We start from the raw sequence: 16,017 nt of genomic DNA on the forward strand, positions 1-16,017 counted from the left end.
TGCCAGCACCTTTAACAAATTGAACATTCCTGCCCTGACTTCCTGTGTCGGAGTGGCCATCCATCCAAGATTGTAACCCGAGCCAAGAAACTGCTCCAGCCGACCCTCTGTCTTGAGAATGGTGCAGAAAGAAGAGGAATATGCATTGTTGTGCACCATATTCTATAGAGAACGTCGGTTCTGATGAAGCATTTTTTTGACTGGGGTTACAGTCCTGGATGGGTGACCACTCCGACTTGGAATACTCCAATGAGTGAGCAGGAATTTGTAATTTGTTCAAGGTGCTGGTGATAGCATATCTAATCGTCGTGAAGGACACCGTTGTATCTTTAATGTCCACCAACTCATGCCAGCAGATGGGACACCCAATTTTTAACATGCATCCGAGCGACGGCACACACACTGATGAATCACCCTGCCCGTGAAACCCCGGGATGACAGTTTTATACCTGGGCCGGGACTCATACCCAGGCTGGACAGATTACAGGCATAAAATAGGAAGAGTGCTCAGAAAATGGTTGAAAGTAATTTAGCAATGAAATACTTGTGAATCCTCGATTATGTAATGTTATTGCATTCCTTGGAAAACCTTTGATTACTCTGTTTTATTCTCATTTTACAAATGTCTTCTTACAGTGATGGAAATCTCATGGAGGAGCTAGTCCATGTATTACAAGGAAGACAAGGAGACTGGAAAAAATATGACACTTTCACATTCACTACAAAGACATTCCTAGACAACAACCCATCACAAAGATTCTTACCTACAATCTTCACATTTCAGCTGTGTTCATGGCAACACCAAATCGGCAAATGCATAAGATGAGGACAAATGATGGTTTACCGAAATAAAGGTGTGAATGACCTTTGTGGAGCAATCACGAGACAAGAGTTTTCTGGAGTGGATCAGGGTAACACCACATTGTCTAATCTTGGCCTTTCATGGGAATGTTGTTCTTATGGTTGACCTTTAAGCTACAAAAACAAGCTCAATTCAGTCTGCCAAAGAGAATGTAGGTCGTCTGTCTTCAAGGTCATGAAAAATCAAATTGTTTGCAACTTCTCAGCTTTTAGTTTCGGTGTGAGTGGCTTATGTCAGGCTTACGAGGTAGCCAAGGTGGCACACTCACCTGTGAGGTGTGGAGTTTGAGTTGGATTTCCATCAGGACCATAAACCATCATTCCAGTGTTTCGGAGGCTTGGTGTTGAATTGGGGATGAAGCCCTCCTCCAGTGAAGACATAAAGCCTTTATAAGCTGCTAACACTCGCTTCCTTGGTCTGTTCTAAAAGACGAAACCATTGTACCCTGGCCAGAGCCAATAGGAAGGACATTGCCCTCAGACCTGAGGGACAGTAGCAGCCACAGACCGCACAAGTGGGAATCTATCAATGACATATGCAGCGACGGTAGATTTTCTTTTACCTCCACTTGCGTACACAATAAATAGTTAGTCATGAATATGTTGCAGATTTTATTTCAAAGTAATGCATATGAAAGCAAAGTTTTGAATGTGCTTATTATTTTGTTGTGAATTATGTGGGTTTTGAAACAAGAGCATTTGACCTGTGATGCATTCCAGCAAGTAAAGCAAACAAATATTTATGCGAGCACGAAACCTGCTCGTGTGTTCACCATGTTTGGCAGCCGAAGCTCCTGCAGCTTAACTTGTACCCATTCCAAGGACGCACTGCTTGTTGGTATGTTTTGGCTTCCTTGCGGCAACAAGACCATTCACATGAGGATGGCTATGACTGAGGGCCTTTGAAGCGTCTGCTTGCCTCACAAGATGGACTCCAGTGTGGTTCTTTTGTATTGAATAGCCAGACACAAGATCTTCATTTAAATCTTTGTGTCTGTACGTATAAACTCTTCATTTCAACTCAACATTTAAACTCAACATTTAAACCTCTGTATATATAAACTCTACATTTAAACTCATTTCAACTCGACATTAAAACCACTGTATGTATAAACTCTACATTCAAACTCTACATTTAAACCTCTGTATGTATAAACTCTACATTTAAACTCTTCATTTCAACTCCACATTTAAACCTCTGTATGTATAAACTCAACATTTAAACTCAACATTTGAACCTGTGCATATATAAACTCTACATTTAAACTCTTCATTTCAACTCGACATTAAAACCACTGTATGTATAAACTCTACATTCAAACTCTACATTTAAACCTCTTAATGTATAAACTCTACATTTACACTCTTCATTTCAACTCCACATTTAAACCTCTGTATGTATAAACTCAACATTTAAACCTCTGTATGTATAAACTCTACATTTAAACTCTACATTTAAACCTCTGTATGTATAAAATCAACATTTATACCTCTGTATGTATAAACTCTACATTGAAACCACTGTATGTATAAACTCTACATTTAAACTCTACATTTGCACCTCTGTATGTATCTCTTCATTTGAACCTCTGTATGAGTAAACTCTTCACGTGAACCTTTGCCTCTGTACAGAGCATCGCTGTTTTGTGTCGAGAGAGGATAGATATGGCTAGTTGCCGAGTGGCTGCGTGCAGGCACGATCTCCAAACCATCTTGTAAAGAGAGCCGGTTGTCGCCAGCACAGCTTTCCACCCACCCCGCACCATCAATTCACGCGGTTCCATGAAGGCCGTGCGAGTCAGGGAATCTAGATCTCGCATTCCTAAAGTAGTTCCTGCCCTACAAGGGCATGCTCCGTTGCCTTTGATGACTTGGAAAACAGTCTATCTTCGTTTAGTCACGTGCAAAGCTCGAATGATCCGCTCGGCCCTCGAGAAGGGCATCGTCACAAGTACCCCTCAAAATATTTCTATTGTGAGGCTGTGCTCCTGTTGCTGTGTGTTTGCATGTGTTGATTTTTTTCTGTTGTGTTGATGTGAAGGAGAGTGAGGGGAAGCAATAATGAAAGAACTCGGTGCACTTTGTCCATTGTTACCTTCCAAATATGACATCATCAAAAACTGGCGATTTTTCACCACCAAGAGTATCATCTAACGAGGCGAAAATGATTGCCCAACCACCAGGTTTGATTCCAAAATCCTTTCATGTGAACCACAAGCTGGGTCACCCGATCAAGGTCGGGTGACTTAGACTTCAGCAAAACATTAAGGAGATTTATGTTTAAAGCTGGAGCAAAAATTAATCAGAGAATGCACGATGGCAAAGATGACAATTGGCCCTTATTTCCTTGTTTCAGATCAGTTTGTTGATTTTCAGACATCCAAACACATGCATACAGAGAATTGCCTTGCAGGGGCAGGGGAGGGGGGCTTGCTCATGACATGGGTAGTTCCAGCACGTATGCAAAATTTGGTGGAGATTAGGCCAAGGGTGTGGAATTGTAAAGAAATCAAAGAAAAGGGCGCGCGCGCGCGCGCACACACACACACACACACACACACACACACACACACACACACACACACACACACACACACACACACACACACACACACACACACACACACACACACACACACACACACACACACACACACACACACACGGTCTCAGAATATTCACCGATTGCCAGGTCAGGCCAGATCAGGTCATGTATCGTCAGGTCAAGCCTGCACTAACCTGTTTCATGGTTGGGTAATCAGGGGCCAAACCGTCTCTTACTAGGTTTCCTGGTGAGGAGGGTGTATGATATGGACACCCAGCAGGATTAAAAACAAAACCTGTCAAAGGGTGGTGGGGTTCCTTGTGAGCCAACAGCTCTCCATATCTAGTGCCCAACTGTGTTTGCGGACGTCCTCCTGCAGTTGGGTTACTTTGTATTAGGAGGTTGGTGGCAGGATTTGCACTCCCGCCACCATAAAACCCTTCATTCCGCAAAACGTACGAAAAGCACAAAGAAATGTGAAAACCCACTCTGTGGGAGTACTGCCTGTGCAGCTGCCCTCCGCAGGACAGCTCACTGAATGATGAGATTGGGGCAAAGCCTTCTGGACCCCCATTCTTTGATGATAGGAGGAAAAGCACAGGGTATCGGTCTGATTGCGGTAGCACAGGGTATCAATCTGGTGGTGCTGAGATGTCATCCACCAGATGGCCGTCTTCTTGGGTTAACCTGAGGCAGTCCCTTTGGGTGTGTGCCTGGAATGTACTATCCCTAAGAGAGGATGATCACCTGTCTCTTGTATCATCTGAACTCAAGCGTTTGGACATCGGTATTGCAGCACTCTCTGAGTTTCGGACTCCAGACTGCAGCGAGATCATGGCGGGTGGTTACACCTACTATTGGTCTGGTCGCTCTGACAATTACCACACCCAAGTAGTTGCTGTAGCTGTGTCCAACAATCTGACTCCAATGTTAATTGAGGTAACACCAGTCAACAAGCGTATTATGAGACTGAGGATTTGTCACTCCTTGGGTGTCATTTCCCCTTCTCTGTGTATATACTCCGACTGAAGCGAGTGATCTCACCATGAAGGATGTATTCTATGCCGCACTCGAGTCTGTGGTTTATCAGTGTCCCAGGCAAGATACTCTTCTAGTCTTGGGAGATTTCAATGCATCGACTGGAACTGATAGGGATTGTTAGTAGACATGTGTTGGTCCCCATGGGTCTGGAACTGTGAACCAAAATAACACTAAGTTCCTTGACTTTGCAAGAAGTCAAAGAATTGGGGTGACTGGTTCATGGTTTCAGTGCCCACAGGCTCATCGCTGAACTTGTTAGTCCAACGCTGGCAGTGTGGCAAAGGAGATTGACCATGTGGTCGTTGATGGTCGCTGCAGGATGATCCAGAACTGCAGGGTCTACAGGAGTGCTCAGTTCCTCAATACTGATCACAGCCTTCTTGTAGCAACCCTGAAGTTGCAGCTAAAATCCGGGAGAATTGTACCATCTCAGCTGAGGCTGCATGTTGGCAAGCTCAACGATGAGAGGGTGGCTGAGGAGTTTGCGAACAGGCTGGATGGGGATTTTGGGGGGTCTGGGTGCTTTGGGGAATCCTGAAGAGTTGTGGAGTGCCTTCAAGAGTGCCATCCTTGATGTTGCCGGTGGTTGTATTGGAATTCACTGCCAGACGATGAAGAACTTTGTCTCCCAAGGAACACCGGATACCACTTTGTCACAGGGCCAGGCTTTATTTTAGAGCTGAGCTGTTCAGAGAGTTGCAGCATGAAACTGCACGTTCACTGAGGGCGGACAAGGAGGCCTCTGTGTGAGGAATCTGTGAGGGGGTAGAGCATAACATTTGGTCGAGTGATTCTCATCCTGAATACAGGGGCATTCATGCATTGAATTCCTCGAAGCCTGTTCCTCAGTTTACTGCAGTTAGAGCAGATGCTGGTGGGCCAATTGAAAGCGGGTTAAGCTCCAGAGATCTGTGGCATCCATGCTGAACTTCTCAAGGCTGGTGGAAATGTTGTACTGGTATCATTGCAAGCAGTTCTCTGCTCTGGAGCACATGCATCTTCGCAACTGAATGGAAGAGTCCCTCTCTGGAAAGTCCCTCTCTGTGCCTTGTTGTCCCTCTCTGGAAAGGGAAGGGTGATCGCCAGGACTACAACAACTATCAAGGGGTGACGCTGCTCTCATTGCCGGGCAGGGTCTCTGCTCGGATAATTCTTGATAGGGTTCTTCACCATCTGCTTGAGCACAAACACCCAGAGCAGTCAGGCTTACACCAAAGAGGTCAATGATTGACCATATCCTTGGCCTTTGGTTCCACACCGAATGCAGATGAGAGTTTCAACAGGGGGCTGCTCACAGCCTATGTTGATCTCCGCAAAGTGTTGGATTCAGTGAATCTGGAATCCCTCTGGGGGATTCACAGTATTCGTGGGGTGCCACCAAAACTGATCAATCTGATTTCTGAACTATACTCTGGTGCTGAGAATGCTGTGAGATGTGGTGGTTCCATCTCCGACTTATTTCCAGTTGTTACTGGAGTCTGGCTTACACCAAGGGGTGTGTATTGTCAGGGGTGCGCACTGGTCCCCACACTTTTCAGTGCTTGTCTGGACTGGATTCTGGGGAGGATGTCAGAGAGATCATGCTGCGGTGCATCATTTGAGAATGTCATTTGAGAACGTCAGGATTTGAGAATGAAACAAAGTGCAGTCCCCACAATATTTTTTCCCAACACTGGGTGTGAAGTTTCATGATTCTGACACTGGATGTCTCAGTGCTATGTGAGTCAAGATGGCAGAGGGTAGCACGACATTGTTAGTGCGGTTAAAGCAGCGTTCGTTTATCAAGTTCCTAATGGCAGAGAATGTGCTTCCTATCGACATTCATTGGCTAATAAAAGTTCTGTACGGTGATGATTGCATTGATGTGAGTACTCTCCATCGATGAGCTAGGCATACTAAAGATAGTGACGCTGGACAAACCGACCTGCAAGACAAACTGCATTGTGGGAGACCAATAACGGCAACAGAGACGGCTCACCAACAACGTGCCGATCAGCTTATCAAAGAGAACCAGCACATATCTCAGCAGACTCGCATTACTCAGCTTGGAATTTCACATGAGCGAGTGCAGGCAATTGTGACCACTCTCTTGATTCAGGAAGTTGTGTGTTGTGCCTTAGCCGAGCTGACGGTGGGTTCCCTGAATGCTGATTGAGGCAATAAAGGAGAAGCTGATTGAAGTGTGTGCAGAGATGGTGTTGCGCTATCAATATGATGGTGACCAGTTCCTGCCAAATATTGTGACTGGAGATGAGAGTTGGGTGCACCATTATGATCCTGAGAGTTAGAGACCGCCACAGAGGTGGTGCAGTACCGCCACAAAGGATCACCAGCACGGAAAAAAACTTATTGACATAAGTATCTGCAGGGAAAGTCATACTTACGGATTTTTGGGATGTGAAGGAGATAGTCCATTCAGAATTAATGCCAAAAGGTATCATCATTAATTCTGAGCACTTCAATGAAACTCCAAAGAAACTGAAGTACAGATTCGGAGGATTAATTCTGACGTGCAGATGGTTCTCCAGCCTGACGATGAACGGCCTCACGTGAGTGCACGAACGACTGAAACAATTGGTCACCTTGGTTTCACCGCCTGACATCACCCGCCATATAGGCCTGACTTAGCTCCGTCAGATTTGTTTTATCCTTTCTTCAAACTTAAGGAACACCTTAGTGTAGAACATTTTTACTCCGACGATGATGTCAAGGCCTCTGTGAAGCGCCGGTTAAGTCAGCAGTTCCATCGTGGCAGAATTGCAAAACTACTCAAACGTTGGCAGAAACGTGCGGACCGCCCTGGTGATGTTGAGGAATAAATAATCACCATGGTCGAATGAAGGTTGATGTTCGTATGTGTCTTCGTTTCATTCGAGTATCTTTACCTGTCTTGGAGAAAAAGAATAGGAGGCATTACTTTTCAACACGACCTTGTAAATCTGAAAATTAAGAGAAAGGAGGAATTAAACGAAGGACAACAGGCATCGGACAGAGGTGACGGAGTGGCAGAAAAGCTAAAATAATTGGACAAAGGTGTGATACAAAGTGAAGGGAGAAATGAAAAAAATGAGATGTAGCATTTATAGGTGTGCTTGTGTGAAAATCTAAAAATTTATTGTAAATTAATTTGTCAAATACAGTACAATTAAGCAGTCATTTTATACTGACAAGTCTGATTATGGTACAGTTATGTGCAATATGTGTTTTACTCTAGTTTGAGGTTCATAGCATCACAAAGCTGCTTGTTTTGACGTCGTGAACAGACAGTAAAGGTATAAAAATGATTCCATTTGATTCTCTCAGTTTATCCATGTATAATACCGTTAAACATTACATATTGACAACATACCAATGTATAGAAAAGTCACACAAAACTGATATCCAATATAGTTAAAAATCGTTATACAATTAAATAGAGCACAATACATCAATACATACACAGCAAGAAGTCGAACATTTCGATTTGTAACTCGTGGAACCAGAACATCAAACAAGGAGTGAAGCAACACCCGCTGAGCATCGCTTCCTTGAGATGAAACCAAAACAATCTTTCAAGTTGGAGGACAATATAGAGTATTAGAGAATTGCCCTTGTGTACAATCTTTCTCAATACAAAACAGAAGACCGTTTGTGTCAAAGAGTAATGGTCTGTATTGCGGTCTTTAAATTAGGTCTTCTGTCTCTTTGCTTTTCATTCTCTTTAACTCCAACACTTGCCGACGATCCCACCTGATCACCCCTCCTCCTGGCATGGTGGTTGTTAGGTAAGGCTGGACTTGTGGCTGGAGCGGGAGTTGGTACGGTCCAGCCCATTTTCAGGTGCTCCGATGGGCTTCCACTTAGCAACAGCCGTCACAAGCCTCTCGTCCAGTGGAGTCACGTGGTGCAACGTCTTGTGCTGACACCAGCAGCACAGGCAGGACTGGGCGCGGGAGAAATGCGCAAAGTGAGGCCGAGTGCTGATCCTCGGAACCAGCTGGCAGCCACTGCCTGCCGCACGCAGGGCCGCCACTTAGATTGTGGTTGGCTTAGTCGAACATGCTTTATAGTTACTCTACTCACATGACTAACTAGGCCGTACACCATATGGGGTTTTGCAATCGCGAGTGTGTGTGCGTGCGTGCGTGCGTGTGTGTCCAGGTCATAACTTTTGAACCATTTGAGCTTTTGTCATCAAATTTTCAACGAATCGTTGTTATGAGAATATGGAGAGCACTAGTTAATAACGTTTACATGTTTTTTTTTAGCTGTTGTTTTTGTCAAGTTTATTCGAGTCCAAAAGCAAATTTGGATGGGCTTTGCATTTTGGGATGCTTTCTAGTTAGCTGCGTCACCAGAGGTGGACGGAGGTTATGTTTTCACCCCTGTTTGTAAGTTGCGAAATTGGAAATTCACAAGTACGTACAGTATATTGGTTCGTTTGTCTATTTATATGTCAATCACCTTACAGGTCGCAAATTTACTCAAATCTTCACAATACCTAATCACCCAGTTGAGGTGGTCACAAGCTGGAAGCCTATTGTTTGATGTCAAAAGGTCATGGTCACAAAAAAATCATCACGTTTCATCCGATTGACTTGATATGTATATATATATATATATATATATATATATATATATATATATATATATATATATATATATATATATATATGTAAAAACGAAAAACATGGTGAAGCCGTGAAGCCGTCCATGAAGCCGGGAAGCTTTGAAGCCGTGAAGCCGTCTGTGAAGCCATGTGACTATATATCTGTTAATTATGTACTTTGGGAATGTACCTTTTAAACCTTTCGACCCTTTAGACTGCTGAGACCCCTTGCCTACTGAGTGTAAGCCCTAAACCCGGTATGCCGTTCCCATGACAATATCATTAAGGTAATTTATAAATGTATAATTTATTTCGATATATGCCTTGTTAGACGTTGTTGAAACGTCTTGAGATTGTGGATATCTCGTTGTTCCTGAACGCCCCACGTATTTGGATAGCCCCTCTAATCTTGAGATTGTAGATTTCCATAACAAAAATTCCACCTCATTATAATCAGGTGGACCTTGAAGACTTACTTTTAAGTCCCTTTGGACCCCATTTTACATTCACATCCTTTAGACCCGTTACACTCCTCTATACCTTTAGACCCCTTGAGACCCTATAGATCCCTAAGACCCACTAAAACCTTAAGGCCCTTAAGATCCCCAAGAACCTTTAAGGGGCTGTCACACCTTGACGTTTTAGCCAGCGTATGGCAAGGTATCAAAATGTATGCAAAACGCTGGCGTACACTGAACTATTGATGTTTTTTCCCCATTTTTGGACGTATTCATAACGAGTTGGACGTATGCATAACGTATTAGTAACGTACACAGAACGTTTCAATCACATAATGATAACTTATACCAACGAATGCTGAGCGTGTTGTCAGCGTTCACAACCTATGCCCAACGATAGTCTAACTTATGCATAGGGCGCGGCAGCGTATCGCCGACGATCACGTGGCGTAGGCTATTCATAGGCTGTGGCTCGATGATTCAAATCATAACCGCACAAGACATCAAAGTGTGAAGCCGCTGTCACACCTTGACGTTTTAGCCAGCGTATGCCGATGTATGAAAAATTTGCCAAACCAAGCTGGCACACGTCGAATACGTTATGGGTAAGTTTTGTATACGTTAAGAGCACGCTGGCATACGTCGTAGTACGCCAAGTACGTCGACAAATTTTCAGCATGTTGAAAATTTCTCGACGTACTCGGCGTATGACACACGTTCCGCATACGCTGACATAAGTTGTTGGCACGCTACGCGATCGTTGACACACGTCGACGTACGTTACTTGTAAGTTACTCATAAGTCGAAACGCGTCAAGGTAATGAATGGTTAACGTCAGTGTTCCAGACTCCCTGTTTTTTTTTTTTCTTCGGTATGACGGTGATGTTGACACTTCGATTTCTAGTGCGGTTATGATTTAAATCGTAGAGCGGCAGCCTATTAATTATTACATTATATTATAACCGCACTAGAAATCAAAGTGTCAACATCACCGTCATACCAAAGTTACAAGTAACGCGTGTCGACGTGTGTCAACGATCGCGTAACGTGCCTACAACACGTTACTCATAGGTTAGAAATAAGTTTCGGGTACGCTAAACATTATCTCGACGTGTTTTGACTGATGAGTAACTTACAAGTAACGCGTGTCGACGTGTGTCAACGATCGCGTAACGTGCCTACAACTTATGGCCAGCATTATGCGGAATGTGTGAGTCATATGCTGGCATACGTCGAAAAATTTCAAGCATGGAAAATTTGTCTAACAGCTCGGCGTACTACGACGTATGCCAGCGTACTAAGACGTATGCCAGCGTGCTCTTAACGCATACAAACTTACCCATAACATATTCGACGTGTGCCAGCGTTTTAGCCAAAATTTTAATACGTCAGGCATACGCTGGCTAAGGCCTAAGTCACATTTTCTCTACGGCGAGGACACGTCGACCGTACGCCCTCTGAATTGACAGAAACGTGCGGCGGCCGCAGAGAAACTGAGGTGGCCTCAGGGTGGCCCTACGCCGTTTGGCTATATTTTACAGGTCGTAAGGTCGCCGTGGAATTATAACGCGGAGTTATAACTTTTTTCATTTCTACGTTCGCCGTAGCAATTCGACAAGCCGAAAAAAAAAACTGGTAAAAAAAAAAAAATTAACCCATTCGTTACCGTCCGTCTGGCCGCACGTTCGCCTTAGGGCCCCCCTGCAGTCGCCTTGCGGGCACCTTGAGGCTACCTTGAAAATTCTATGGCCGCCGCAGGGCCCCCTTAAGGTCACCGTGCGACATCAAATCAAAGACCGTACGGCAACCCCACGTTTTCGGTCTCCACAATTTATAAATACGCCGTGTGGCTCCCCGAAAAATAAAAACATATGTGACTGCTATATTGTGTGACCGTGGAAATACTGCGGCCGCCGTATAATTGCTAGTGGCCGTAGATTTTGGAGACCCCACGGCCGCCATGGCAAATGTGACCTCGGCCTAAATCGTCAAGGTGTGACAGGGCCTTAAGACCCATAAACAATCCTAAAGACCCCCCCACAAGACACTTAAGACCCCAAGGCCCCAAAATACCTTTAAGGCCCCTAAGACCCTTTCAACCACCAATATCCTCGAAGACCCTTCAGAACCTTAAGATCCCCAAGACCCTTAAGACCCCTATATCCTGAAAGACCCTTTCAACACTTTAGACACCTTGAGATGCCTTTCATCCTTTAGAACTTTTATACCATTTAAATCCATAGAACCTTTAGATATTTACACCCCTTAAGTCCCTTTAGACCCCTTAGACCTGAACACCATTTAGACCCCTTACACCCTTCAGACAGATTAGACAGCTTGGACCCTTGACCATTTAGAGCTTTAGACCACTTGGACATTTTTAGACCCTTTTAACATGCTTGAGAGATTAGACTTTTTCGACCCCTTCGACATTAATTAATAATGGAACGTGCCCTTTAGACCATCTATAACCTTTTAAGCACAAACCATGCAAACATATATAGTCTTCGTGCAAAACACAGGCTGTACATTTTTCCAGGAAGTAATGCGCAAACGAGACCCACCCAGGGAGTGGGTACTCTGCTCGTCCTGTATATAAAACTGAAAAACATGGGTGGATGGTGAATCCTTACAGAGGTGATGCCTCTGTCAACCCATGTGAATATGTCTATTAATTACATACTGTTAGAACGTGAGTTGGACCATAAGAATGTCTATTAATTACTTAGTATTGGACCTTGACTACATCTATTAATTGGAGACCATTGGAACATACCTTTTAGACATTTAGACCTTTTAGACCCTTTGTACCTTTTACGACCCTTGAAACCCCCTTGGACCCTTTGACCTTTACACCTGTTTGACCCCTTGATGCCTTACACGTATTGACCATCTTTCGATACTTTAGACCCTTTTAGACCTCTTAGGTACACCCTTTATACGCCATGCCCCTTAGACCTTTTAGTCCTTCAAACCCATTTCATAGATTAGATCCCATTTGATTCCTGAGATTTGACCTTTTAGACCCCTTAAAACCCCTTGACCCTTTGGACCCATTTAAACGCTTATTGCTATTGGAAAATATCCTTTGGATCTTTAGACCCCTGAAGACCATTATAAACCATTTGGACTCTTTAGACCAGTGGTTCCCAACCTTTTTTATCCATGACCCAAAATTTGAAATCATATTCGCCTCACAATCCAAATGGTACCAGTACTTATGATAGAAAATTGTTGGAGAAAACGCTTTCGACTTGAAAACTCCCCTCAAGAACTGGGATTTTGATGGAGGGGGGGGGGATTCTAGATTGGGTCGTGGCCCTGAGTTTGGGAACCCCTGCTCAGTCATTTTTTCAGTGACCCTCTGTCATTTTTCAAGATATCAAATTGAAACTTACACTGCTTATTTGTACACATGTGTAGTGTATGTGAGATTTGGTCAACCTAAGGTCAAAGGTCAAGGCCACCCCAAACATGTAAAGCACCTATTAGGCCACAATTAGAAAATGTATCAACCAAATTTGTTATGCACAACATTCAATCATCTAAAACACTTGATAGGTCAAATTTTTGAAATTACCAAATTGCTGTTTCCATGGCAACTATTGTTTATTTGGATTTCGCAAGTATCGTGCTATGCATGAAATCTTGTTTGTTTGTTTGTTTGTTTGGTTAGTTGTATGTCTGTTTGTGAGCAGGATATTTCAAAACATGGGACGGATTTGGGTGAAACTTGGTGGACAGATTGGGTATGTTATGTGATTTCAGACAAATCGATTAGATTTTGGTGAAGACCTGAATCCCGATCCGGACACTAAAATTATTAAGTGATTCTTCTCCATTGAGAGATGGGGGCCAAAAACTATACATAGCAAGATATTGATAAAAGTTACGGACGGATTTGGACGAAACGTGGTGGATGAGTTGGGTAGGTGACGAGAACTAGTGGATTAGATTTTGGTTCAGGTCCGGATCCACATCCCGCCGATCAGTGGGATACGAACCAACCTGGTCAGTCTGGTGGAGGTATGCACTATACCGAGTGCTGGTCTAGTTGCATCTGTATATCGGAGAGAGTCTGTTTGATTGTTTGTTTGTTCTTTATTCGTTTCCAAACTCCAAGGGTAATTTCCCCGGAATTTGCTGCACTGCATTATTTTCACACGTAAAAGGTCAACGTCGCAACAAAACATTTGGCCCATCATTGCCGTGTTGCACTCCCGACTTAATTTTTGCTACAGCTGTTAACATCTTCTTACGTCCAAATCACCCGATCACGATCAGGTGATGCAATTTGTATGTGTATATACAAAGTCTCCATGACTCGAAAAACAATTTTTTTTTGACGTTTTGAATTTCATTTCAGGAAGAAAAGTTCTCATTGTTGAAGGAGACATCTGAGTTGGTGTTCGTCATGACAAAACGATTGCTTTTTATTGGATTACGCTTCCATAAATGGAAATTAAAGCACTGTGAATGAGCCACCAGACAGAGAATGAGCAGGCCTTGGCTGAGTGGTGTCGCCCGTAAAAAAAAAGACACCGAGGTTATGCTATCAGAGAAGGACACACACAGCTTCCGAGTTATCGCACACAGCACACAGCGAGAACAAGTGAACAAACCCTCAGATAGGTTTCAGAACAAGCGAATAAACCAGATGGTTTGTGAGTCACTGACGAATGTAAAATCGAATTTGTGTGCGTCCCAAAGTGCAAGCAAACTCTTCCTGCCATTTGCATTACTGAGTAATGTGAAAAGGACGGTATTTGTACAAACGAACAAAGTTTGAATGTATAGGTGCATTCGTAGTGGGAGCAGCAAATTACCTTAAAGCAGTTTTTGAACTTCTTGCTCACGAAGTAGAGAGCGATGGGGTTGATGCAGGAATTCAAGCTCGCCAAGTTTATTCCAATGTAATCCAGCATGAGCAGGAGACTGCAGGTGAAACGAGATGAATAAGTGAAACTTTTTTGGACAACAACACATATCCTCCTTGAAATATGTTTACAAGGTTTCCCTGCATTACGACGGAGGAAAGGTGTGTTATTCTCCTTTATAAGATGGCACGCGATAGGTTATTTGATTGTGTTCTCATGATTAACTTGACCAGTCTGGGTTTAATTACCTCCGCCAGCGAAAGTGGACGGACGTTATGTTTTCACCCCTGTCCGTCTGTTTCTTTGTCTGTGAACAGGATAACTCAAGAAAGTTGTGGACAGATTTGGACAAATCTTGGTGGATGAGTTGGTTAGGTGACAAAAACAAGTCGATTCGATTTTGTTTCAGGTCAAGATTCAGATCCGACCGATCAGTGGGATATGAAACAAACTGTTCAGCTTGGTGGAGGCATACGCTCTACCGAGTGCCCTTCTACTTTCAAACTGAGTACGACGCTGCACACCCATGCCCTATAAGGCAAGGTCAGCAGGGTGACATGCTTCTTGGAGCATGATAACTGAGAGGGGGGAGATAAAGCTGGTTGTCCAGTCTACATTTAAGTTTTTGACATTAATGATCCCACGGGCATTATGGCTAGTTTCCATGTTGGAGGTTACCTGTTTAATTAGTGCATGCAGGAGTGCTGATAGGGATGGTTATGAGGTGTGTGTTGGTCCCCATGGGTCAGGAACTATGAACCAGAATAGCACTAAGTTCCTTGACTTTGTAAGAAGTCAGGACTTAGGGTGGCTGGTTCATGGTTTCAGCGCCCACAAGCTCATCGCTGGACTTGGTATTCCAACGCTGGCGGTGTGGCAAAGGAGATTGACCATGTCCTCATTGACGGTCGTTGGAGGATGATCCAGAACTGCAGGGTCTACCGGAGTGCTCAGTTCCTCAATACTGACCACAGGCTTGTTGTGGCAACTCTAAAGCTGCACCTTAAATCCAGGAGAATGGTACCATCCCAGCCTAGGCTGGATGTTGGCAAGCTCAGGGATGAGAGAGTAGCTGAGGAGTTTGCGAACAGGCTGAGTGGACACTTGGGGGGTCTGGGTGCTTTGGGGGGTCCTGAAGAGTTGTGGAGTGCCTTAAAGACCACTGTCCTTGATGTTGCCGGTGGATGTCTTGGAACTCATCGCAGGGCAAAGAAGAATTTTGTCTCTCAAGGGACACTGGATACCATTGACCAGAGTCGCAAGGCCAGGCTGAATGGCAGAGCTGAGCTGTTCATGGAGCTGAGGCGTAAAACTGTACATGCACTGAGGGTGGACAAGGAGGCCTATGTGTGAGGAATCTGAGGGGGTAGAGCATCACCTGTGGACAGGTGATTCTTGTCCCGCTTACAGGGGAATTCGCGCATTGCGTTAATGCAAGCCCATCCCTCGGAGCACTGCAGTTCGAGCAGAGAGTGGTAGGCTCTTGACAGAGGAGTCTGAAGTGAAGGCCCGCTGGGCCGGTTACTTTGAGCGGTTGTACCAGGCTGATCCCCCAACTGTTGAGTTGGACGTCAAGGGTGTTACAATCCCTGTTGCTGACCCTCAAATCAACTGTGGTCCACCTTCGCTTGTGGAAACACGGGCTGT

The 16,017-nt window shown here is 44.2% G+C and overlaps 2 protein-coding genes across 7 annotated transcripts in view; one reads left to right on the top strand and one right to left on the bottom strand.

Moving 5' to 3' along the window:
* The window catches only part of LOC147019378 (DNA-directed RNA polymerases I and III subunit RPAC2-like), a 220,622-nt gene that overhangs the window by 71,210 nt on the left and 133,395 nt on the right, over positions 1-16,017 (top strand). For 2 of the 5 annotated variants that reach the window (XM_085899866.1, XM_085899862.1), the window contains one exon: positions 637-2,480. The exons of 1 other annotated variant lie outside the window; for it this stretch is intronic. In XM_085899866.1, the coding sequence (XP_085755992.1) occupies positions 637-639 (3 nt within the window). In that variant the 3' untranslated portion in view covers positions 640-2,480. Of the gene's footprint in view, positions 1-636; positions 2,481-16,017 lie in introns of those variants that run through there. 2 more of the 5 variants (XM_085899863.1, XM_085899864.1) reach the window with 1 other exon arrangement.
* Positions 7,527-16,017, bottom strand: part of LOC147019380 (endothelin receptor type B-like) — a 64,994-nt gene continuing 56,503 nt past the window's right edge. The window contains exons 6-7 of one of the 2 annotated variants that reach the window (XM_085899855.1): positions 14,320-14,428; positions 7,527-8,437 (exon numbers count right to left, since the gene is read on the bottom strand). In XM_085899855.1, coding sequence (XP_085755981.1) covers positions 8,324-8,437; positions 14,320-14,428 — 223 coding nt within the window. In that variant the 3' untranslated portion in view covers positions 7,527-8,323. The remainder of the gene's footprint in view (positions 8,438-14,319; positions 14,429-16,017) is intronic. The other variant, XM_085899854.1, reaches the window with a different exon arrangement.

The sequence above is a fragment of the Eptatretus burgeri genome, chromosome 10, assembly GCF_056783735.1.
Source record: "Eptatretus burgeri isolate ZD-2024b chromosome 10, Ebu_testis_v1, whole genome shotgun sequence".
NCBI classification, from domain to species: Eukaryota; Metazoa; Chordata; class Myxini; order Myxiniformes; family Myxinidae; genus Eptatretus; species Eptatretus burgeri.